General features: G+C 54.5%; 1 protein-coding gene across 1 annotated transcript in view; it reads left to right on the top strand.

The window, feature by feature from the left end:
- The window catches only part of FSTL4 (follistatin like 4), a 327,977-nt gene that overhangs the window by 225,995 nt on the left and 78,327 nt on the right, over positions 1–23,655 (top strand). The window contains exons 5-6 of the mRNA XM_070415004.1: positions 882–1,075; positions 4,617–4,740. Coding sequence (XP_070271105.1) covers positions 882–1,075; positions 4,617–4,740 — 318 coding nt within the window. The remainder of the gene's footprint in view (positions 1–881; positions 1,076–4,616; positions 4,741–23,655) is intronic.

The following is a 23,655-nucleotide window of genomic DNA, read 5'->3' on the forward strand; positions in this document are numbered from 1 at the left end:
AGACTCCAGACAGTGCATTCCCAGCAGCACATTGGCCTCCCACCTGGAGTGGACGGTGAGGATCCCACCAGGACTCAGGAAGCCCTCCATCCCCAGGGAGGCGAGGAAGCGGGGCTGGAGGGCTCCCCTGCTCTGCTGACACCCTGCAGCCTCCGGTGGCAGGCTGTGCCTCCTGTAGTGTTTCTCCCAACGGCCGGCCGCCACCGGGAAGGTGGCCAGTGTTAGGTCGCAGTGCATCCCAGGCCTCACCTGCCAAAACGCCGCGTGGTCCTGATGCGGTGCAGCAGGCAGGCCTGTGATACAGGCCCAGCGCAGGGGCTGCGTGCTCCGGGGTTAATTTCGTAAAGCTTCCTTTTGTTTCTTGGTTGTAGACTTGCATACACATGTTTGTTTTGAAGTAATCCAGCTCTGGGAGTGTACCTAATTAACTTAAGCAGGGCTTCTTAGTCCTGTTAACTAAAACTCCCGAATCTATGAAGCCAAGTATTCAAAAGCAGCCTTTAAGGTGGGATTAAGGCAAAGACGAGCTATTACAAAGTGAAGTGGGGGCCAGCTTCCCTGAAGCCACTGTGGGGCTGCCGCTGTGAATTCCCCTGGATAAGCTCCCCCCGAACCATCTATTGTTCTATGTCTGGCACATAGTAGGTGCTCAGTAAAGCTCTGTGGGATGGACGGCAGGCTCTGTCCAGCATTTGCATCATGTGCGGCATGTATCCAGTGCTCAGGGGATAGCTATGGGGTGGGTTGGTGGGCAGGCAGGCAAGCAGATCCATCTACTCCAGTGGCCCCCACACTGCACGCAGGAAATGCCCAGAACGGATGAAGGTCCTCCCAAGCCCTGGGGAGGAGTCTCACTGCAATAACCCTCTCTCCTCCTCCAGGCGAGCCGTGCACCATGGCCAACTACGCCCGCCTGAAGAATGTCCTTCTGGCACTGCAGACCCGCCTGCAGCCATTCCCCGAAGGGGCCAGCCGCGGAGACCCTGCCTCCCAGAAGCGCCTCCTGGTGGAATCTCTGTTTAAGGACTTGGATGCAGATGGCGACGGCCACCTCAGCAGCTCTGAACTGGCTCAGGTGAGTACGGCGTCCACTGAAAATAAAATGAAGGAGGAATCGGGTTTTCCACTGAGCATGTCCATGAAGAGAACCAGGAGGTCACGTGCGGAGAGTCGTTTGTAACTGTCTCTGTGCTGGGACGCCTGGGGGGCCTCCTGCAAGAGACCCTTCTCCAGGGAGCGGAGAGCGTGCGTTCAGGGCCTCTCTGAATCTCTTACAAACAAACGGCGCCGAGTCTTCTTCCCACCAGCCACCTTCAGCCAATATTTACAAACAAGCTCTGAAGCGCTGGCAGCTAGCTGACAAAACACACGCCTCACCGGGGCTGGTCTCTGATGTTGTCATTAGGAAGTAAATCTTCTCTTCTGTGAATCTTTTACTTTCCTCGGCGGGAAGGCGAAAGGAAGCAGGCTCGGTTTCACCACACACCCCAGGGACTGTAACCTGGGCGTCCCCCGGTCCTCTCCCCTAGGGTCTCGCTGTTCTTTAGTACCCAGATATCAACAGCCCAAGCCCCAGCCTGCTTGCTGGCACAAAGCCCTGTGCCCACCCCTAAGCACTGCTCTTCCTCTGAGAAAACACTTGCATCAGGCCCTGTGTTTGCCTCCCTCCCCAAACCCAGCGCATGTGTCCGTCTGTCCAGCTACAAGGAACTGTGAGGGCAGTTAGCATCTGTGGCAGAGAGACGCGAGGAGGGAGCAGCCGGGGCCCAGTCATCGCCAGCGGTAGGAAGGATCTTCCTGGCTGGTGGCAGGAAGGCAGGCTGGGTGGGCCAAAGCGCCTGCATTCCTGCTCCTGCTCCACTGATTTGCCTCTAAGGACCTAGGGCTCTTGAGCCGCATCAGGCAGGTGCAAAGGTTTGCAAAGAAGGCAAGGTCGGCCTCCCCAAGCAGGGTGGTGGGCGAGGGAAGCTCGCCCACAGAGACCGAGTGCCCACCAGAGGACACATAAGTCCCCGCCTTTGATGTCACTATAAAGAAACCTTTCACATGATGTGGTGACCTTAGCAAAACGGCCCGGTCACCAAGAAGGACCGGGCTGGGGTGTGTGTGCCCTAACCCTTACCGAGCACATGTGCTAGGCAGTGAGCCAGGCCTTTCCCTGGATGGAACAAGCAGAAGAGGTGCTTGCTATGTCATGTAGTAGCTAAGAACACATGGGATCTGCTTGGCTTCACGGTCACACTGCCTGCGTTCAATTCCAGCCTCCAGCATTCTCTGGCTGGTGGGTCTTGGGAGACACCTCGCCTCTCTGGGCCTCCATTTCTGGTCTGTGACCATCACAGGGCCATCGGGAGGGTTAAACAACTAAGGCGTGATGTGCTGGGCACGCAGCATGTTCTCAGGAGGTGATAGCGGTCAGTATCGATGTCCTCGTCATCCTTAGTGACTATTACTTCCTCCTAAACCAGTGGTCAACAAACTGCCGCTCACGAGCCACATGTGGCTCTTTGGCCCCTTGAGTGTGGCTCTTCCACAAAATACCGACTTCTGCGCATGGGCCACAAAGTTTCAATTGCACTGTACGTGCGCACCTGCACGTGATATTTTGTGGAAGAGCCACACTCAAGGGGCCAAAGAGCTGCATGTGGCTCGCGAGCCGCAGTTTGCCGACCACTGTCCTAAACCTTTCGGTGTCCTCTGCTGTGAGGCAGGCACTGCTGTTCCCTCCACTTCCAGAAATCAAGCAGCTCGCCTGGGTTTGTTCACTGCTCACGACATGATGGCACTAAGATGCACCCCAGGTGGGCTGGTGGGCGTGCACCTGCTCTCCTCACAGCACAGGGGTCTCCCAGGGGGAGCATGGCTCCCCCCAGGAAGTTCCACCCGGTCCTCTCAAGGTCTATGGGGCCAGCAAGTGCCCCCAAAACCTGAGTATGGAACAGTCACCCAGAAGCCCTGCCAGGCAGAGTCCCCCTCCCAAGGTCCCCCGCTCACCAGTCCAGAGCTCGCTTCCTGGGAGCACATGCAGACCCCACTCTTCTCACCCACACCTGGACAGCACCCCCTTCATCAGCCATGCCAGCCAGCACTGCACCACCTTCCTCAGCAACAGGCCCCCTGCTGTGGCCAAGACCCCAGGGGGCAGGGCCAGCAACCCACAGATGACCCAAGCTGCGCTGGGAAAGCCCAGGTCCTGGTGGTGGCACTCCCTGCAGGAGGAACCGCCTGGTGATTCCCAGGCCACAGGCTGTGCAGCAGCGCCTGGGGCAGGTGCTTGGCGTGACCTGGACAGAGGCTGCTGTGGCTCTTGGCCCCCCCCCCCCCCCCCCCCCCCCGCCCACATGGCTCCCAGGTGACTAAGTAAACAGGACTTTCCTGGTCATGTTGCTCTAACCTGGCAGAGGCGTTCCCCGAGGCACCTGGAGCCGTTAACAAGCATGGTAATTGGGTTAATGTATTTAACGTCCATTTCACAAATCTGCCAGGCCAAGCCCAGCTAAAGGGAGCCTTGCCTTGACACTGACTCAAAGGTGTGGCGGAAAAACGAGTAGGTCCTATGAAACGTTAATCCATTTCCAATGCAGAAATAGACGAAGGGAAATTTCCATCCCTGAGAGATTGACTTCGGGTGTTATGGTTGATCTCCCTTTTATCGACCACTCTTACTTGCTGGGTGAAGGGTCATTTTTTTTTTAACATTATCACATTAAATTGCTTTTCATATAGCAGACCAAGCTGAGACTGTTAAACAAAGAGAAAATGCCTCTGTCCCCCTCTTCCCCGCCCCCTGGAATAAAATGAAATTCTTTCCTTCTTCTGAGGTTTTCTTCTGAGCATTTTTTCTGTAAGACACACCGGCGTCTGGCCCCAGCTGAGCGAGGGTGCCGGAGGTCTCTACCTTTAGTCACCTTTAGCATGTGGCCGGTCATGCTGGGGAGGGCTCCGTGCCCTGCGGCCTGGGCCATATCCAGAGAGGAGTTCATGAAGGCCCACCCATGGCCCCCTGCCAGGGTCCCAAGGACAGACATTCTGTCCCTGGCAGGGCCGGGCAGGCAGAGGCAGGGCTCAGGCTCCGTCAGTAGAATGACAACCCTCCCTTTTGGGGGGCTGTGCTGTGGCTAGGGGGCACAGCCCTGAGATTGCAAGGGCTGGTGGGAGTGGGGGGAGGAGGCATTAATGACCTTCCAGCTGTCCACAGCGGGAAGCCAGGAGACCTCTGTTCAGCTTCTATTTATTTGCTGAATTTGTTTGATCAGGCCCCTTCTCTTCTCTGTTTCCCCATCGATAGCATGAAGGATAGATCAGGTGGCCTCAAGGATCCTTCTGACCTCTGGGGTCTGTCTGCCCAGAAGGGGAGAAGACGCACCTGAACACTAATCCCGACTCTGCCCAACCGCTGTGTGACCTTAGGAAAGTCCCTCCCCGTTCTGAGTCTGTTTTCTTATCTGTAAAATGGGAGGGTCAGGCAGGACAAAAGCAAAGAGCTTCGGATGCTCCCCAGGGCCCACTGAGCTGTTGCTGATTCCTCGCCCCGACTGGTCTGAGCCATGTCCCAGCAAAGCCCATAGCTCTGAGCTCACTCCCGGCTCCGGCCTTGTTCCCTCCCTCACCCACAGCACGTGCTGACGGAACAGGACCTGGAGGAGAGCTTCCTGGGATGCTCGCCAAGCGACCTCCTTCGATTTGATGACTACAACAGTGACGGCTGGCTGACCCTCCGAGAGTTCTACACGGCCTTCCGTAAGTCAGGCCCCAGCCGGCCGGCCCGGCAGACGGGCTGTATCCACAGGCATCCCCGCATCAAACTGTGTCAGGGCCTGGAGTCTGTCCTTGGTGTCTCCAGGGTTGGTTTCTCTCATGGATGAAAGCGGTGGGATTTGCTTTGCAGCAAACCTGAGCTCGCAGAGGATAACGGAGTGGGGTTGGGAGAGGGGGCGCTTGGTCTCTTCCTTTTGGATAAAGGACCTTCTTGCCATCACCTGAGGAACACGGGCCTGTGACTTACGCGTGTCTGGGAGTGCACCGCTGCACACCTCGGGGGGAGACTGTGCCTGTAGTGGAGGGAGCAGACTTTAGGGCTCTCCCCGGGGTGTGGCCCCCCAGGAGGAAGGTTCTGCAGGAGGGTTCTGGAGGCTGGGCCAGGCGGGAGAGGGAAGTAAAGGTGGTGCTGGGGTTGATTTTGGCCCCAAAGAGAGGAAGCCCCTTTAGGTCAGACAGTATTCAGGCTCTGCTTAAGGCAGGTAGTATGTGCGCCCTATGTGATGTGTCCTTGAACGTGACCTTCAGACCCTGGAATTTGAGAAATAGGGTGAGGCACTCCCAGGGTGCACTGAGCCTCTGAGCCACAGACCCTGCCACTCTGTCCCCACCCCCCACCCACCCCGGAGCTCGCCTTTCAGAAAGGTGTCGGTGTTTCCTGTGGATGTCTCCTCTTGGTGGCTGTTATTCCAAACACCCCACCCACAAGGCCTTGGAGGAGTCCTTGGCGAGAAGGGTCTTGTGGAGATGGGAGAGGTACGTGTGTGACATAAGAGAAGAGAAACAAGTGCGACTCTTCCCCAAAGGAAATGTTCATGAACCTGATGCAGGGCTGCCTTTTCAGTTCACAGCATCCCTGTTGCCAAGGACCAAAGCCCACGCCCCAAGCACAGGGCTCTGCTTGCAATGCGGTGACTAGGTGTGGCTCCCCATCTTCCTCCTCCCTGCCCATACCTGCTTCAACAGTGATATCTGCTTATAGTAGAGTTCAGAATAAGGTGTGAACGACTGATAGGCTCAGCCTGCTGTGGGGGGTGTTGGCTTTGTGGATCAAGGACCTTATTCCCTGAAATAAATCTCTACATTTTAGAACGTATGGAAGTATCAGCAGCTCCCTAGACCTAGTTCCTGAGAGCCAACTGTTAGATTTCCAGGAATTTTCAAGATAAACGAACAACTGGCAGCCTTTCATCATCCATGGTGGGAGTATTTGCACCACAGAAACGACACAGAAAGGAAGGGGGTGAGGGGGGGGTGGTCTCTTTCCTCTGGAGAGCCAGCTGTTAGGCATTGCCCTGCACATCGCTCCTGACCCAGAGTCCAGCTCCTGCAATATCCTCTCCATCCACCTTCCCCAAACCGAGACCTCCTGATGGTTTTAATCTCTGTGGAATCTGGACAAGAAAAGAGTGGGGTGGTCCAGGCAGATGACAGGGAGATGGCCCTCCACAGCAGGGAAGCCGCATCACGTGTTCCAGGACACTTCGGAGACAAACGGAGCTGTGAAGGAAGAGGTTGGTGCATTTGAAGAGCCAGGGGCCAAGGCTGGACTTCAAGACTTGGGGGTACATCAGGTGTCCCACAGCGGCACATTCAGCAGGAACGGCACCGCTCAGGCACCGTCTGGTACCACAGGAGCCTCTGCTCAGGAGCTCTGCTCCTGGGACTCCGTCTGCAGCCAAACAGGAAGCTGCTGGCGTTATTTGCAAGGAGACAGAAGCATCCCTGCTGCCCCGATGGAAGGAAGGCTCCTGGCCTCCCTCATGACGGTCCTGACAGCCACGAGCTGCGTGGAAAAGGAGGGCAGTCATCGCTCCACCGCCAGCCCTGTGTCTCACAGAGAGCAATATGGTGTCTGTTTCCTTTATTCCTGTGTGATTATTTGAAAAGCACGATGATCATCATTTTTAAAACAAATTAGATTCTGCTGTCATCTTGGACTTGTTTTGAGGCAGCCAAACCATTCATCACAGCCCAACCCAAATAATAGATATGCAGTAAAATGTAAACTCACAGGCATTAAGGAAGCCACAGAATGAGTTAACCCGCCATAAAGGCCTGACACGCGGCTACTCGGCGCACGCGGGATCGATGGTTTTTCAAAGTCACGGGAACTCTAAGCTAAATTCCCAGAGCTCCGGGAATGGATTTATGGTTCAGTGAATGTTAAATAGGTAATTGAAGTGAGACATATAGGTACAACTTATTACCCAGAAATCAATGGGCATTAAAGAAATCTCACTGTAACTCAGAAAATAATAGCTCAAACATGTCCGCAACTACATTTTGGATTTAATTTTTAAAGGTTGACTTTAAAATTTTATTTTCTAGTCTCTATTTTGCCAGGGTCCTTTGGGTACCAGGAAGGGTGAGTCCTAGTGTTTTCCCTGGAGAAGTGGGTTGTATTTACAAATGTGGAGGCTGGAGCCTCCTCCATCACATCTGCTTATGCAGCTGGCACAGCCGTTCATCAGAAGACGTGCTTGTCATTGTCTGCAGCTGCCGAGGGTGATGTCAGGAATCTCAGGGCTGGTGGTTGCCCGTGCTCAGCCGCGCTGGCTCCTGGTGGGCTGTACCATTCTCTGCAGAACAGGTGGCCCCTCCCCAGAGAGAAGAGCAGAGGACAGGTCCCTTAACCATGGATTCAGTTCAGCCTCTTTCTAACTGTCGGATGGAGCTAAGGCTCCCAGTCACCCATCTCTGTACAGTGAAATATGAGGGTGGCCTCCCTCTCTTCCTCCTTTATCACCCAAACAATCTGTTCAAGTTGGTTTTGGTTTTCCGAATCCCCGGCTGACCTGGGAACTAAAGGCACAGTGCCCTCCGCCCTTCCTCCTGGCCCCACCCAGCAAGCAGCAGAACCAGCCGCTAGTCCCAGCTACACGGAAGAGACCCAGGCCCGAGGCTCACTGGTGAGCAGGATGTGCACCAGCCCTGTCTGTGCATCACGATAAATTAATCTAAAAGTTGCTCATTTAAAAAGCTTTTCAATAATGCATGTTTCTGCACTTTCCTGAATGCTTGGCCTGGGATCTTGGGAAAACCGTGTTGCTTAAATGAGGATTTTTTTTTTCTCGCTTCAAATTCATTACAAGTTTCTTCTGCTTTTTAGAACGATACTTGTTCTTTAATGAATCCTGTGAGAGCAATGTGTTGGATGCCAAGGAAGGGTTTGAGCAACTAGCAGTGCGGGAAGAAGGCCTCAAGTGAGAACGTTCTGGGATCACAGATGCACGGTGTCCAGAGGAGCACCTGTGTCTGGGGGGCCGGGGGGAGTTGGCTGTGTGGGCCGCACACTCTCCCTCCGCTCCAGGCGGGCAGGGAGGAAGACAGGGGTTTCATCTGATTATTGCAACACCTCGGTATCCAGGGCAACTCTGTGAAACAGATGAAATGTCAACCGGTGAATTACCAGCTGCTTTTCTGCATTGTTGCTGCGAAATGAAAGGAAGGAGCCACGTCATTATCCCCTGGAATAAACCATGCCCGGCACTGGTCAGCACCAGGCCAGACACATCGCCTCAGTCAGTCCTCACCGCCACCCGGGGATGAGCAGGGTGACAACATACAATGGCCAGCGCCCCTCCCCCCGGCTCCTTATTCATGCAGGTAGTTCAGACAGGGAGTTTGGATGGTCAGAGTACCGCCTCAGCCTCCCAGTGGTTCCTGAGTGTGGGATAGTGAGTAGCTAGATTTCAGATGGCATGGGATTTATCAAAAATTATGTCTGAATCCATTTGGCTCTTGAGTTTGGAGAACAAGTAATACCTGCGCCCCAGTGTCAATGTGGGCTGAGGCGGGACCGTTGGTGTGATCACTCCCCTAATGCCAAAGGGACAAACCAGCGCTGCTCACACAGGACTTGCAAATCAAGTTGAGAATTCCCTGCCTTTGTTGCCTCCTTTTCTCAAGGGCATACAAGAGCTAAGTGGGAGTGGCCAAGGCGGGGTGGAAGATTGGAAGACAGAAGGTGCTGTGAGTCTCACCAACCCCTTCTAAGGACAGACATGGGGGTACTTTCTCCTCACCTCAAGCATAGAAAGAGGGGCTTCAAGGAGGCTCCGTCACTTCAGTTAGTAATGGGCTCGCCTAACACTTACCATGTGTCAGCTCTGTGTATTATGTTCCTATTTTACAGATAAAGAAACTGAAACTGAGGGAAATTAAGTAACTAACCCAAAGTCAACAGGTAGAAGTGGGATTGAATGCAAATGCCTGATTCTGGAAACTTCTCATACATTTAAGCACACTTCGCAACTCACCAGAATCCCCCAGTAACGAGCCTCTCTGTGCCCACAGTTAGTCCCCTAAATGGCAAGTCCCGACTCAGCGGTCTCCTCCTCCAGGAAGGCTTCCTTAATCCCTCTTCCCTCTCCCAAGCCCCACACGCCTTCCTCTGTGTGCCCACAGCCCTGAGTTTTTCTCTACACAGTAACAAGGCTGTGGCCTGATGGTTAGGGATGTGGACTAAGTCAGTCCTTGTTTGAACCCTTGTCCTGCCACTTACTAGCTGTGGGACCTTGGACAGTTCTTGACCAGAGGTTACGCTGGGTTTCAAGTTTCTCTTCTGTACAGTGGGCAGGATCACCACTGGGACTGAGCAGGGGCACGCTGCCCGCCAGGCATAGAAGCTTTTGCTAAGTCAACCCAAAGGGAGCCAGGACATGAGGCTTAAATCTGCCTCCCGATCGAGGGTTTGGGGTGGAACTTAAAGGGCTGCAGCACCAGATCTTCCAACACAAGGGACCTTTCTTCTGCAGGAGCAACGGAATTCGGGTTCCGCTGTGTCCCTGCCCTTTGGTTCCATGGGGGGAAGACACTTTGGTCCAGGCTCTCCTCTGCCCGTGCTGTGGCTGCACGGCTTGCAGCTCATTCTGTTGTCTCTGACAGGACAGGGCCAGTTGCAGCTGGTCTGCGGTTACACCCCACATAGGGTCACTCAGGACTAAACGAGATAATACACGTAAAGTGAGGAGAACGATACCTGGCGTGTGGTCGTGCTAAGTAATTATTGACCAGGTAGGTCAATGTTGGGGGTGGAGACAGTGATGAGAAAGCCCCTCCCTCCCAGCCCCGGTCACTCTGTGCCATGCCCTTGCCCTCTTGTCCACATTAGTCCAGAGGCTCCATGAGGCAGAAGCCGTTTTGCTCACCATGTGCTCTTGCCTGGCATGGGCCTGGCACCCGAAAGCCCTTAGTAAATGCTTACTCGGTGAGGGGATAGAATATCTGGAGAAACACAATCGGCAAAAAGGGGCCCAAACACGATGTGCCTGTCACAGGGGCCCCAGAGGGGCCAGGGAAGAGGGAGCACAGGAAGCACCTTGTCGGGGTCCCACAGGCAGGACCCTGGTTGGGGAGACCAGCAAGGCTGTACCAGGCCGATAAGGGCACCCCCTTGGCTGCTGCACAGCCCAGACATCCCTGATCCACTGAATGAGCATTGGGGTGCAAGGTGCGCCCCTGAGGCCCACATGGCCCTAATGCTTCCCAATGAAGACAAAAGCTGCTTGTCCCATAAAGCTCCCATTTCACTCCCAGGGCCACTAATTGCCCACTTAGCCCTCCTCCGGCTGTTCTTGTAGGCGGTTAAGCCACCTGCCTGCTGCTTGATTGCCTCCAACAACTGTGTGTGGAGATAAGGGCTCCTGCTCAGCCCGCTCCTCGGCCCTGTGGTGTCTGGGGCCCAAGGCCACATCCCCAGCCGAGGCCGCAGACCCTGGCTTCGAGAGGCCAGGCTTGGCCAGCGGTCGGCTTGGCCGTCCCTGTGCTAATCTGTACACCTTGGAAAATAATTTATTAGCGTAGAATATGGGTTTGTACAGAAAATAACTTATTAGCATAGAATTGGGTTTGTATATCTTCTGAGCTCAGCACCTGAGAACCCAAAACACACCTGCACAGGCCCCCATGGCTCCCTCCCTTCCACCTGAGGCCACATCACCAAGTGAGCTCGACACCCCCAAAGGAAGGCACAGCATGGGGTCTGGGAGCCGCCCCCGCAGCAGGCCTTGCTGCAAACTGCAGACCCTGCCGGCTCAAGTCCCCTGAGCTGGGCCTGGCCGAGCAGGGAAGGAGGACAGGAGGGCAGGGTGGGAGGGTCGACCTCTGGAGCAAATCCACTGAGCACAGACCCAAGCTCCCTGACTCAGGTCAATGCCAGAAATAGTCAAGGAAGCAGCACCATATTGGACCACTGTGGGAAGACTGGGCATGTCTGCCCTGATGCTGGTGGGGCCGGGCTCTCTGAAAGGGGGGAGAGCATCCAGGCAGGGGTGCAGGCCCGTTCTCTCACTCAGCTACTGGGCTGTCCATGTGAGGGGCAGGCCAGCCAACCAGAACATTTTAGAGGAGCGTGGCCAGGGCAGGGAGACCATGCATGAGGAAAGATTTAGCAGCTGAGGCTGGGAGCTTAGGAGGAGGGGAGCATCCGATCAGCAAACCCTCACAGAGGCCACTCTATGGACTGCAGCCGTGAGCAAGACAGCAGGCCCCGCCCGAACAGAGCTTGCATTCGGTCAGGGAGGTGGTTGGGAAAAAGGAAAGCAACCAAGTAATCCAAGTAGGAGGTGGGACAGAGGACACTGGTGCAGTGTTGGCAGGGAAGGCCTGCTTTCCCCGGGGGGGTCAGAAAGGGGCATTTGAGATGAGGCCTGCACACCAGGTTGCAGATAACCAGCCAAGGACAAGGAGAAAGGTGGCTCAGACAGGTGGGGGCCGGGCGTAGTCCTGAGGGGCAAAGGGCTTGGGTGAGTGAGGAGGCTGTCACAGGTGGGAATGGCTGATGCGTGGGGTCCCAGAGGGCAGAACTGGACCAAGAGGCCAGAAGGCAGGCAGAGCCTAGATCTGCGGAGTCCTCCCCGAGTCAGCTGCCCGGCCTGCGGGAGCTGCTGGGGAGTGGGGAGGCCCCATCGCTGCAGGTGCACCCAGCGCAGGCACGTGGCTGGAGGGGATACTGGGCATCAGCTGGAGAGCTGGACTTGGCCTTGGAAGCCTTTCAGTGATGCCTGTCAGGACAGAAACGTGAGCAGAGCTGTTGTCTAAGGTCTCCGGTGCCTGGGCTCTGTCTGGCAGGCCTCCAGCTGAGGGCGTGCTGCCCCCCCACCGCCCCCCACCCTCCACACACACACACACACACACACACACACACACTGCCTTAGCTGTGCTAGAAAACCATTGGCAGCCCCTGGTGGAGGCAGGGAGGTGTCCATAAGTACCTCACCCCATGGGAGCAGGGCTGGTGGAATGCCCCACCCCACACGCCGTGCATGTACAGGGCTCCGGGGTGGGGCAGTCTCATCACACTGGGGGGGTCAGTTCTGAGCCAGAACTGCTGCTCGCCAGCCGTCTGGCCCTCCACCACTTTCTTCTTCTTCTCAGAAGTTTCAAGCCCTCTTTCCCATCTCGCATCTTCGCATCTTCGCTCCTAACAGCTGTATTGTTGGGCCCAGCACTTTCTAGCCATTATCTGGAGCTGAGCCTTCAAGCACTTTCCATTTTTAAAGATCCCAGCTGGAAGCTGTCAATGGCCTCAGTGCAGAGCAATTGAATAGGAGAAAATGAACTAATTATAGGTTGTTATTGAAAATCTATTATATACAAATTGCAAAGAAAACTCATTAAAATATGATGCTTTGCTGATTTTTTTTTTAAAACCTCCTCTTGGAGGGAGAGACAGGGGCAGGGCGGCTGGGCACCTTGTTCTGCACTGTTCTCGGTGAGCACTCCCCGCGGGGCCACAGACCAGGGTCTGGGCCTGAGGCTCACGTGCCACAGTGCCCAGTCTGACACTGTGCACCGCGGAGAAACAGAATGGAACGGAGAGATTGCTGACTGTTAGTAAATACTCAGAAATGGCTGCAGAGGAAACAAAGAATTTCATTGCAAAAATATAAAATGAGAACAATTTAAATGTCAGCTTTTATGAGGATAGCACCGTATTGTCCTCGTAAATCTCAGTGTTTTTGCGAAGCTTTTGTGAGGACTTCAAAGGCCTTCAACAAGCAATTAAGGACTGAAGGTCACATTACCCATTCCAAGCCGGCTCCCTGGGAGAGGAGCATTGAGAAGGCTTGGGATATGACAAGGGGCTCCTCAGAAGCCAAGGCTGCCTCCTGGGAGTGTTTCTGAGCCTCCCCAAGGCTGTGTGACCCAGAAGTAGCTGCAGCACAGATCACTGTCCTCTGCCTTGTGGTCTTTCCTTCCTCGCCAGCCACCTTTTCCAGCCTCTGTGACCATGTCCCCCAGAGCCCCGCCACTTTGCAGGTCCAGCTTGTGGGCTACACAGGAACAAGGTGCTAGGGAGTGGAGGGTGTGGGAGGGCTCCATTCACACAAGCATGGCAACTTACAGGATGGACAGCACGTGAGCCCCACCCGAGGCTGGGGGCACTCAGAAGTCCCGGCACCAGGGTGGCCCCTGGCAGGAGGTAGCTGGGAGCCAGGCTCTGGGGACAGACGGGACCTGGATAGGCAGAGGGAAGTGCCTTCTCCTGGGAAAGAACTTTGAAAGGGCAGGGCACACCCAGGCTGCTGCGGACTGAAGCAGGCATGTAGGGGCAAGCCGGAGCCCCAGACCACAGGCCGGCAACCCTCCTGAGGTTTCCTCTGCAGCAACAACACCTCCGGCTGGCTGGATCTTCCCTTATCAGGACAGTTGCTCAGCAAATCTCCAGCCCCAAAGGCTGAGGGTGTCTCCCCGGCCCACAGCCCTGCCCTCCCTGGGTTCTCCCTCTTGGCAGACAGGGGACTGAGGGCAGGGAAGATAGTAGGTGGTTGAAATATCGACGGAGGCCATGGGACCAAGAGTGCCCGGACAAAGATAGCGGCAGAAGGGACAAGGTAGTAACAAACCCAAGAGGCACAAAAGGGCAAAGGAAAGAGGGCTGCCTCTGGGAGCAGGAAGGCTGGTACAGCCCAAGGCATTTTGTTGCAGCAGGAAGACAGGGAGCAAGAGCGAGAGAAGCCTAGAGCTGCCCATAGGTTTAATTGTAGCCTCATGTGTAGTGGGTACTTGATAAATGTTTGCTGAAAGTGTTGCTGATGAATGGATGTGAGGTTCTTGCCATGCCACGAGGAAAAGGATTTCTGGGGACCCAGAAGGGAGGATGGGGCCTGGTGGTAATATGTATGTGTCTTCAGAATCAAAAGGATGCCCCTCCGACGTCCCATCTCCGTCTGTGCAGCCGTGGAAAATCAGGGCCAGAAACAGAGCCAATGTCCGGAGATCCCATGCCATGTTAATGCTTAGTTCAGTCCAGCATCTGGCTAGCTTGGCTTGTGTCCCTGGCTGCAGTCCGTTGCTGTGCTGCGGTATCCAGGCTCCCACCTGGAGCCTGCGTGTGGGGTCCACATGGCCTTTGGCTATGGGAGTGATAGCAGGAACGCACGGGGGAGTGCGGGTCACCTGTAATTATGTACCGTATTCTCAGGCTTGGGAGGAACCAGAAGCTTTTTCCTTTTTTTGGCTTTTAATTTCTTTATTGATTAAGGTATTACATATGTGTCTTTATCCCCCCAGTACCCCCCCTACTCATGCCCTCACCCCCCTGTTGTCTGTGTCCATTGGTTAGGCCTATATACATGCATACAAGTCCTTTGGTTGATCTCTCTCCCTTACCCCCACCCTCCCCTACCTTCCCTCTGAGGTTTGACGGTCTGATCGATGATTCTCTGTCTCTGGATCTATTTTTGTTCACCAGTTTATGTTGTTCATTATATTCCAAAAATGAGTGAGATCATGTGATATTTGTCTTTCTCTGACTGGCTTATTTCACTTAGCATAATGCTCTCCAGTTCCACCCATGCTGTTGCAAATGGTAAGAACTCCTTTTTTACCTCAGCGTAGCATTCCATTGTGTAGATGTACCACAGTTTTTTAACCCACTCATCTACCAATCAGAAAGGATATATGCACCCCTATGTTCATAGCAGCACAATTCACCATAGCTAAGATTTGGAAACAGCCTAAGTGCCCACCAGCAGAAGCTTTTTCAAAATAACCAATCAGCTTCCCACACTTTCGTGGGCTTGCGTTGGGGTCCACCCCCTGATGACAGGCCTCTATGGTTAGGCACCTCCCCTCTGCCTTTTTCACTTCTACTGCACATGTCCTTACCTCCCTCTGCTCCCGGACAACCCAGTACAATCCAGTACCAGAGTGGGGAAGGGAGGGGTGTTAATCCCCTTGGAGGGACAATGCTGTGATTCGTTGGGGTGTGAAGCTGTAGCTGAGGCAAACAGGCCTTGCTTCCCAGCTGAATATGCTCAACAATGTCTGACTTCCCTGCTCCCTTTCCCATCAATAATTAGCTAACTACAGCAACAAAAGGATTGAAGGCCATGATGGATTTTTTTAAATTGCAGTAAAGAGGGAAGATTTAGCGTGGTTGCAGTGGTTCCCAGAGAAGATTAAGAACAGAGAGTCAGGGGCCTCTCTCCAGTAGTGGGGGGCCATCCTGTTGCCCACACATAGCACCAGCCCAGGTTAGCGGCCACCATGGTTCCACGGGGGTGTTGGGCTAACTGGGCCACTGGTTGGCAGAGAGGTGTCTCCAGCCTGGACCACTCCCACCCATGCTTCTTTTCACGCTTTGCGGTCCTGGTAGAACTCGATTTTCCCCAAAAGCTGGCCTTCCACCGGGTAGTGCAAAGCCACGCATAGGTCCCTTTAAACTATGGCGTCTGACAAGTCCATGCCAAGTGCCTCCCAGAAGCTCCCAGGCTAGACGCTGTGAGGAGGCCCAAGGCCAAGAGGTGGACTGGGATTCAAATGCCCTTTGCAGCCGGGTGGGAACATGGGCGGTGCTCCCCACTGATGGAGGAGCACAGGTTCTGAATCTGGGGAGGAGGCAGTAAGGTACTAACGGCCATATGCTCTGAGCCTCCAGTTCCCATTTAGCTTGCACGGGATTTGGTAGGGTTCTGGGGACCCCAGACTTTTGCCCTGACATGTGAGGGCTGCTGTCATCCTTGGGCCCAAGGGATCCAGGCTGGTACTGGGACAAACACAGGTAACTAGTTTCCTGAGCCACAGCAGAGGTATAAGCAGGACATCAGTTTCGCTCTCGGCACAGACTCTCCAGTGAACCTGAGGCTTCTCCACCTTTGGCTTGTGGGAGGAGCGTGGACGGGCGGATAAGCTGAGAACCGCTGACTCATTTGGCCACCACCACTGAGTGGCCTACTGTCATTTTTTTTAAGACGTGGGGCTACTTGCCCTGGTTTTTCATTTCAGACCTTCAGCCAGAATTCCAACCCTCCGGCACTGTCCCATCTGTGTCCCACTCACAGTGCCTGCGACCTGCCCGCGGCAGGTGAGAGGCAGCCTGGTGTGCGAGCCGCCCCGGGCAGCCGGCGAGTGAGCCCTGGAGAGCCATCTTCTCCAGATGGCACAGGTGTCTGTCTTCACACAGGTGCTTCGGGCACAACTGTCAGGAGTGCCTCCCGATGCAGTTGAAACAGGCCGGTGCGTCCTGCCCATGTGGCCTCAGAGGTGCCCCTGAGCAGAACCCACATCTGAGCCTCACCCACCATCCCAGGACCCCAGGTTGGTCAGCAGGTGAAAGTGCTGAGCCCTGGAGGCAGGACATAGTCATTCACTCCACAGATACTTCCTACAGGCTCCATTCCAGGCCAGAGATTCAGCAGGTTTCAAACAAAAAATCCTCACTCTCAGGGGACTTGCCTTCCTGTGAGGGGGCGGGACAGGGCAGGCAGTGGGCACATGGCAGCAGAGTTTAAGCCCGGTAGTCCCGGAAGGCCTCACTGAGATGGGGTACCTGAGTCAGGTGGTGAGGCTGGTGAGGGCACTAGCCATGAGGTCAGCTGGGGAAGACACATCCCAGGCCTTCGGGTAAGAGTAGGCCTAGTGGCTGGGGTGCCATGGGAAGGAGGGGTGCCAGAGGGCCTCGAAGGCCTGGGAAGCCAGCGTAAGGACTTGTTTGCATGAAAGAGAAAATCTTTTGGAGGATTTCGCGTTGAGCAGTGACACGATCTGACTTTGTATTTTAAAAGAGTCACTCTGGCTGCTGTTTTAAGAAAAAACTGTTGCTGTCGCAGGGCAAGGGCAGAAGCATGCAGTCAATTAGGAGGCTGTGGCAATCATCCAGGTGCGAGATCATAGCGGCTGAGATGAAGGTGACAGGCACAGCAGTGGTGAGGAGGAGTCAGATACAGATAGTCTATTTTGAAGGGTTGTATCAAAGAGATTTGCTGATGGGTTGGACGTGGTTGTGAGGAAAGAGATGAGTCCAGGATGACCAGGGTTTGGGGCATGAGGACTGGAAGAGTGGAGTTGCCGTTACCTGCGAAGGAGAAGACCAGGGGTGGAGTAGGTTTGGTGGGGAAGACCAGGAGTTAATCTGGGGGCACAATGAGTGGGAGGGGACTGTCAGGCATCCGAGAGGCGGTGATGAATAGGTAGGTGGATTTACAAGATGGAGTTCAGGGGAGAGGGCCGGCGGGAGGGGGAAATCTGGAAGTCCTTCTCATATTGCCAGTGTTCAAAGCTGTGAGGCTGAGTGGGATCACCCAGTGGGAGACTGTAGATAGAGAAGCCTATCCAAGACTGAGCCCAAAGAGTCCCCAGTGTGAAGGGGTTGGGGAAATGGGGAGGAGCCAGCAACAGAGGGTGAGAAGATTCACGAGGTGGGAGGGAAACGAGGCCAGTGTGATGTCCTGGGAGCCAATGAGTTGTGCCAAATGCAGCTGAGAGGTCAGTGAAGAGGAGGACAAAGAAGAGAGCCTTGGATTCATAATTTGAAGGTCTTTGGTAATCTTGACGGGCAGTGTCGGTGGAATGATATTGGGGGGGGTGCAAACGCCTCATGAGAATGGGTTTAAGAGTAAGAAAGTGGGTAGAGGAGAATTGGAGACACTAGGTACAGAGCACTCTGCTGAGGGATTTGAACCGAAGAGACGGGCAGCAGCTGGAGGGGTAGTGGTAGAGGTAGTGACAGCATGTTTGTGTGTTGATGGGCATCATCAAGTAGAAAGGGGAACACCGATGCTGTGGACGGAAGAGGTGATGTGCCTGGAAATAGAGTCGGTAGGGCAGGTGGAATCTGGTGCCCAGGTGGAGGGTTTGCTGTACAGAGTGGCTGGTAGATCCATATTAGTAGGAGAGAAGCTTGGGCATGTGACCACAGGTACAGGCAGGTGGGGAGATGTGGTGGGAGCCTGGGTGGATGTGTGGTTTCTTAGTGCATCAGGAAGCAAGGTCATGGCTGAGAGTGAGGATGGAAGGAGGTGTGAGGAGAGAGAAAGTCTGGAACAATTGTGGGAGGGTGACATATGGAGAGAAGGCATTAAGGGCCCCTTTGAGGCCCATAGTTATGAATTCAAAGGGACACCGATCAGCAGGGCAGTGCGCTTCCCCAGCTACATTCAGCTACACAGACGCAGGCACGGAGCACACAGACAGGTTTAACAGGGCTGGCGTCATGCCAGGAGGGGCAGGAAGTTGAGGGTGTGTGCAATGTATGATTCCAATGACATAAAGCCCGTGGATTAATGCTGGGTGAGAAGGAAGTGACATCATGGAGGGAGAGACACGATTAAATGGTTGGTCGGTAGATTGTGGGTCCCAGTGGAGTTGAAGAATTGTTGGCATCTGGATATCAGAGAGGATAAATCAGAAGAGATGGGAAGTGGTCAGAGAGGAGGATGCCTGACGATAAAATTTTCCAGGATGCCGTTATTTGTGATGACAGTGTCTAGACTCCAGGATATAATCATGGGAGTGAGGACCCACAGGTGGAGAGTTGGCAGGGTAATGCACTGGATGTTTACATCATCCGGTGTTAACACAGGAGGAGCAGCCAAGAGACTGCTGACAGCCAGAAGCTACGGTCATCAGAGATGGGGTGTGAGTGACCCATAATCAGTGGATGACTGCACCAAAGAAGGGTGGTACCTGGAGCACGCCTGGGTGTTCCCTCTCTCCCTGGGAGCAGGTTCTTTGAGATGGAGTCCTCTTTCTATCCCCATTTTATAGAATAGGAACGGAGGCACTAAAGGCCCGGTAGTGGTGGTAGAATGGAAACTCAAATCAAGGAGCCTGCCTCCAGGGTGGGCACCCTGCCAGCATGCTGCATACCCTCAACATTTGCCAGTTGAGAATGAGTGATAGTTGGTCCTTGCCCCCAAGGACTTGGTTTCCTACAGGAAATGAATGTATGTGCAAAGACGATGCAAAAAGGCTGTGAGCCCTGACCAGTGTGGCTCAGTTCGTTGGAGCATCGACCCTTACACCAAAAGTTTGCAGATTTGATTCCCAGTCAGGGCACGTACCTAGGGTGAGTCCAGGAGGCAGTGGATAGATGTTTCTCTCTCTCTTTTCTCCTCTCTCTCTCAAATCAGTAAGCATGTCCTCAGATGAGGATTTTCAAAAGGCTGTGAGATAGTTGACAAAAGACTGCCTTGGAAACTGAGGAGGTGTAAGACCTCCAATCAAAGAGATGCCAGAAGTCTTCAGAGAAGGATGGGTGGGGTTTCATAAGCAGATATGGTAGTAGGGAAAGGCATGCCCATCACAGATAACAGACAAAGCAAAAGTGTAGAGATAGGAAGGCCCCCAGCCATCTGGCATGGCCAGTTTGCCCTTTGTGTCATGGACAAGTAAGGGAGAAACAGAAGACGATGCTGGAGGGAAAGGTTAGAACCAGAGCGGCAAGGGCTTGTGCTATGGAGCCTAACTGCAGTCATGACAATGCCAAATCTTAGGGGTTTAACACAGTACAGACTTATTCCCCCTCGTGTAGAAGTCCAATGCTGGGGCTCAATTTGTGGCCACACGGTGACACAGGGACCCAGACATCTTCATTTTGGTGACTCTACCATCTCCTAGGGTCAGATTTATTTACTGGATGCCCTGTACTTGGACAGTATATAGATAGAGTAGAAGGCCTTATAGATTTTTGGGGAACCCAGCAAGGATTTCTAGTATCCCTTCTGACACATTCCATTGGCCAGAACTCAGTCACATGGCCACACCCAACAGCTGGGGCAGCTGGGAAATGTAGTCTATAGCTATGTCCACAGGAGGGAAAGGAGACTGATTTGATGGTTACAAAACAGTCTCTGCCATAGGCCCCCAGATACAGACCACAGGGCTTGGGTTTGTCAGTGAAGTCCGGGAGACCAGGGAAGCTGGGAGGGACATGATCAGAGCCTGCTTGACCTAGAGACACCCACAGGAGAGGGTTATGGGGACCCCAACATGGAGGCAACAGGAGGAACAGAAACAGGCCACAAAAAGGGATGATATTGAGAGGCTCTTATGGTCGTGGGCTGGGTTGGGAGTCGGGGAGTGAAGGAGCTGAGCAGTGAAAGATAATGTGAGGCTTTGGGGGGGGGGGGCGGGGGGGCATGCAAGTCGGCTGCCTGCTTCCCTGTCTCCGAGATGGGGACACATCAGGCCATGGAAGATGAAACGGCAGCGTGTGTCCCACGACAGTCCTTCTCGATCCGCAGCCTGGCTTCCGGGAGGGGGGACAAAAGGGCCTATTTTAATTTTCTTCTTGGGCCTCCACATGACAAAGGAGAAATATCTCCCAACATTATTATCTCTCAGAAAAATACTCTCTGGAACCATAAAAAGGGAAATACAGTGAAGCCAGACCATGGAGGCTGCCCCTTAAATCAGGAGCTCGTGAATTATGGTGGTGGCGCTCTCTAATTCCTCCGGACGAAAACATTAGAGATGACAATGTCCCTTTAAATCAAAGGCCTGGGGAGTTGGAAAGAGTCAGTGGGCTTTTTTGTTCTTAGTGAGGATTTTTTTTGTCTCTTTCACCTTGTAATAAAGTATAAATCATCACTTGTGGGGACAGGCTCTACAGAGCAAGCTGTGAACATGGATTTTCTGAAAATGAAGGTGTTTGGTTAATGGGAATCATCTCATCTCGGGAAATGTGAGAGTTTCAAATGATGAGTTTGCTACTTAACTTCACACTCATTATTTTTTATTTTTTGTATTCACGGGCTGGCCCCGGGCCTGGCTGGGGCACCATTGTGATGAATCGAGGTGGCACACTCTAGGAGGCTGGCGGCTACACGACCCCTCCTGCAGTGGGGGCCACTGGGCTTAGGCTGTGCGGGGTGGGGTGGAGACCCCAGAGCCCATCTACAGGGTGCAGGGGGGGAAGTGCCTAGAGGCAGGGGACTGGGGCCAGGCCTGGCGGGCTGAGCTCTGGGGGAAGGGCTGGAAGCCACAGGTCAGAAGCCCTGCAGGCAGAGCCTTAACGAGGTGGACTTGTGTTCTGGGCTCTGGTGTGGAAAAGGAGTACAAGATGGGGAAAGAATCGGTGGGTCACCCCAGGCCAGGGCCAGGACCGGGGCAGTACGATCAGCAAGGTTCAGCCCTGGGCTGCTTCTCTCCTCTCACTACACCCCAGCTCCCCTGTCCTCGGGCAACACCTGGTCTGTGAAGTTGGCTGAACAATTGTAACCAAGGGAGGAAGGTGGACTCCGACATATCAGAAAAGTTTTCCAGGCTTGGGTCTGAAATAGAAGAGTTTGCCAGGTGCCCCAGACACCCTGCCCCTCTCCTCCTGAAATAGCCAAGCACCTTAAAGGGGTGGTCTCCTCTCAACTCCATGGCCTCACCACTGACTCCTGCCACTTCCCTCACCACCTCCATCACACACTTGTACAGATGAGGACTTGAGAGCAACAAAGGCCATTCCTGACCTGCAGTTGGTATGTCCAATGGACCCGCCTCAGTCTCTATCAGACTTGAACTCTGAGCCCACAGCCAAGGTCCTCTCTCCTTCAGACACTCATTCACCGTCCACCTCTTCGGCCACCACTTGTCCGATTCCTTTGTGAGTGAGCCCTCTCCTCCGCCAGCCTCTTACACTTTTTCTATAGAGGACTGGATAGCAAGTACTTTAGGTGTGCGAGCCATACAGCTTCTGTCACAACAACTTAACCCTAACCTTGCAGCACGAAAGCAGCCGTAGACAAATAGTGTACTTTGCAAAACAAGCAGAGGGCCGTCCTGAGACATGTTGTGAGCTTCTCTCCTCGATGTACATTCCCCTCAGGAGGGTCTTGACCCACCCACACCTCCAGACACCAGGTTTCCAGCCACAAGTGTCAGCACCCCCACCATGTCCCCTTGGTCATTACTTGTAGGCACCATACACTTAGTGTGACCACACTCCCCATCCACCCCCCAGCCCATCTCTCCTGCGTGTCCTGTCTCCCCAGTGTACTTTCCCCTTTTCCCTTAAATGTGTTTTACTTTAATCAGGTTGCCTAGGGCCTCCGAGTGGGTGGGAGGGTCTTTGAGAAGCTGCCTGTCTGCAGGGGAGCGGGAGTCGGGGGGTGGCTGAGGCCCATGGAGAAACTGTAGCCAGGACACACGGCACCGGAGTGAGAAGCCCACCTCACTGGGCCTGGACTGCTACCTGCTGACAGGCTAGCCAGCCACCCGGCCAGGGCCTTGGCATGTCAATGGGGTCTTACAGGTTTGTCTTGAAGAAAAAGGAGTCTGTGGACTCTCAAGCAAGAGACCACACAGGCGAAGGGCAGGTATCTGGAGCCATGGGCACCTGTCTCCTGGCCCCCCAGGTCCAGGTATTGCCATGATCACTGTGGAGGGCAGGCTGGTTCTCAGAACCATCTATGGGTGCTCCAGGGAGGGCGGTTTGAGGCCACAGGCCTCCCGTCCTGTGACTCCTGCTCTGCCTCGACCCAGCGAGCCCATGGCCAAGGCCCAGGTGTAGTTTCTGCAGCTAAAATTCAGGGACTTCAGACATCCATGTCCTGGGGCCCCCCATCGTCCTTGTGGGGCCACTTCCCCAAGGGCTGCTGATTGGCTAGGAAGCAGAATACTGGGCTAAGAGGAAGACTCCGGCCTGAGGCTCCTGTTTCCACAAAGGAGGCTGTGGGCCTCCTGATGGCCTTCCATCCCCAAGAGAGCGGCCAGGCTGAAAGCCGCGCTGTCTCCAGCCCGGCTGTCCCAGGGGCCTGGTGCTGGCGCAGGAGGGGCGCTGCGCTGAATGTGCCCCTGATCGATGCGGCTCTAAACAGTCTGTTCATTTAAAGCTCGCATGCCTCACCTGCTTCCCGCCTGGCGCAGGCAGAGATAAAATCCCGTCTTAGCACTCACGCCCCTCCTCTGGTCCTGAGCTGCGGTATTCCATAATTAATTCCCCAGCGCCTTTGCGAGGGGCACACTCGGCCTGAGGACGGGCCCCTCCCGGCGCATCGCTGATGCTGTTGCTAACAGACTGACTGTGAGGATTTACTCCGAGGCCTCATTTTTCATCCTGGCCGCTCTCTTGGGGATGGAAGGCGGCAGCACCCCCAGCACGCAGGCCCCACTCCTGGCACGCTCGCTCAGGAAGGCCCTGGAATTTATGTCACCCATTTGAATACAAATGCAATTGAGACAAAATTCTTTTTGTTTCAGCAGCCATTGCTCCATTTTTGTTTCTCATCAAGTGAACTGATGGCCAAGGGAAGTGGAAATAAATAACCTCTGGGCTGTGCCAAGCGAGCTACGCGCCCCCTTACTATGGCGTGGAGCCGCAGGTTGCCTTACCAGACAAGGGCTGGGGCAGCTCGGGAGGCAGAACGACAGGCTTAAGGCCATATCTGTGCCAGGACAGGTTGCTGGACGGTCCAAGTGCCCCCAGCTGCAGGACACCCTGCCCTGCCCCCCTGTGGCCTCGCACTCGTCCCTGGGGTCTGAAAGACCATCTTAAAGAGGTTTTCTTCAGCAGAGACTCCAGGGAGGGAGTCAGGCCCGGTCATTCATGCGGGACAAGGAGGAAGCGGTGGCCCAGGGCCCGCACACCGGAGCACCGACCCATGTAGGGAAATGCGGGGCGTGGGCAGAAGGCCGGGCATGGGTATGGCGGACTAAGCCACCAGGTCTGAGTGACAG

This window comes from Myotis yumanensis, unplaced genomic scaffold (genome assembly GCF_028538775.1).
Source record: "Myotis yumanensis isolate MYYU_CA2020_CCGP unplaced genomic scaffold, mMyoYum1.0.hap1 SCAF_5, whole genome shotgun sequence".
Taxonomy (NCBI): domain Eukaryota; kingdom Metazoa; phylum Chordata; class Mammalia; order Chiroptera; family Vespertilionidae; genus Myotis; species Myotis yumanensis.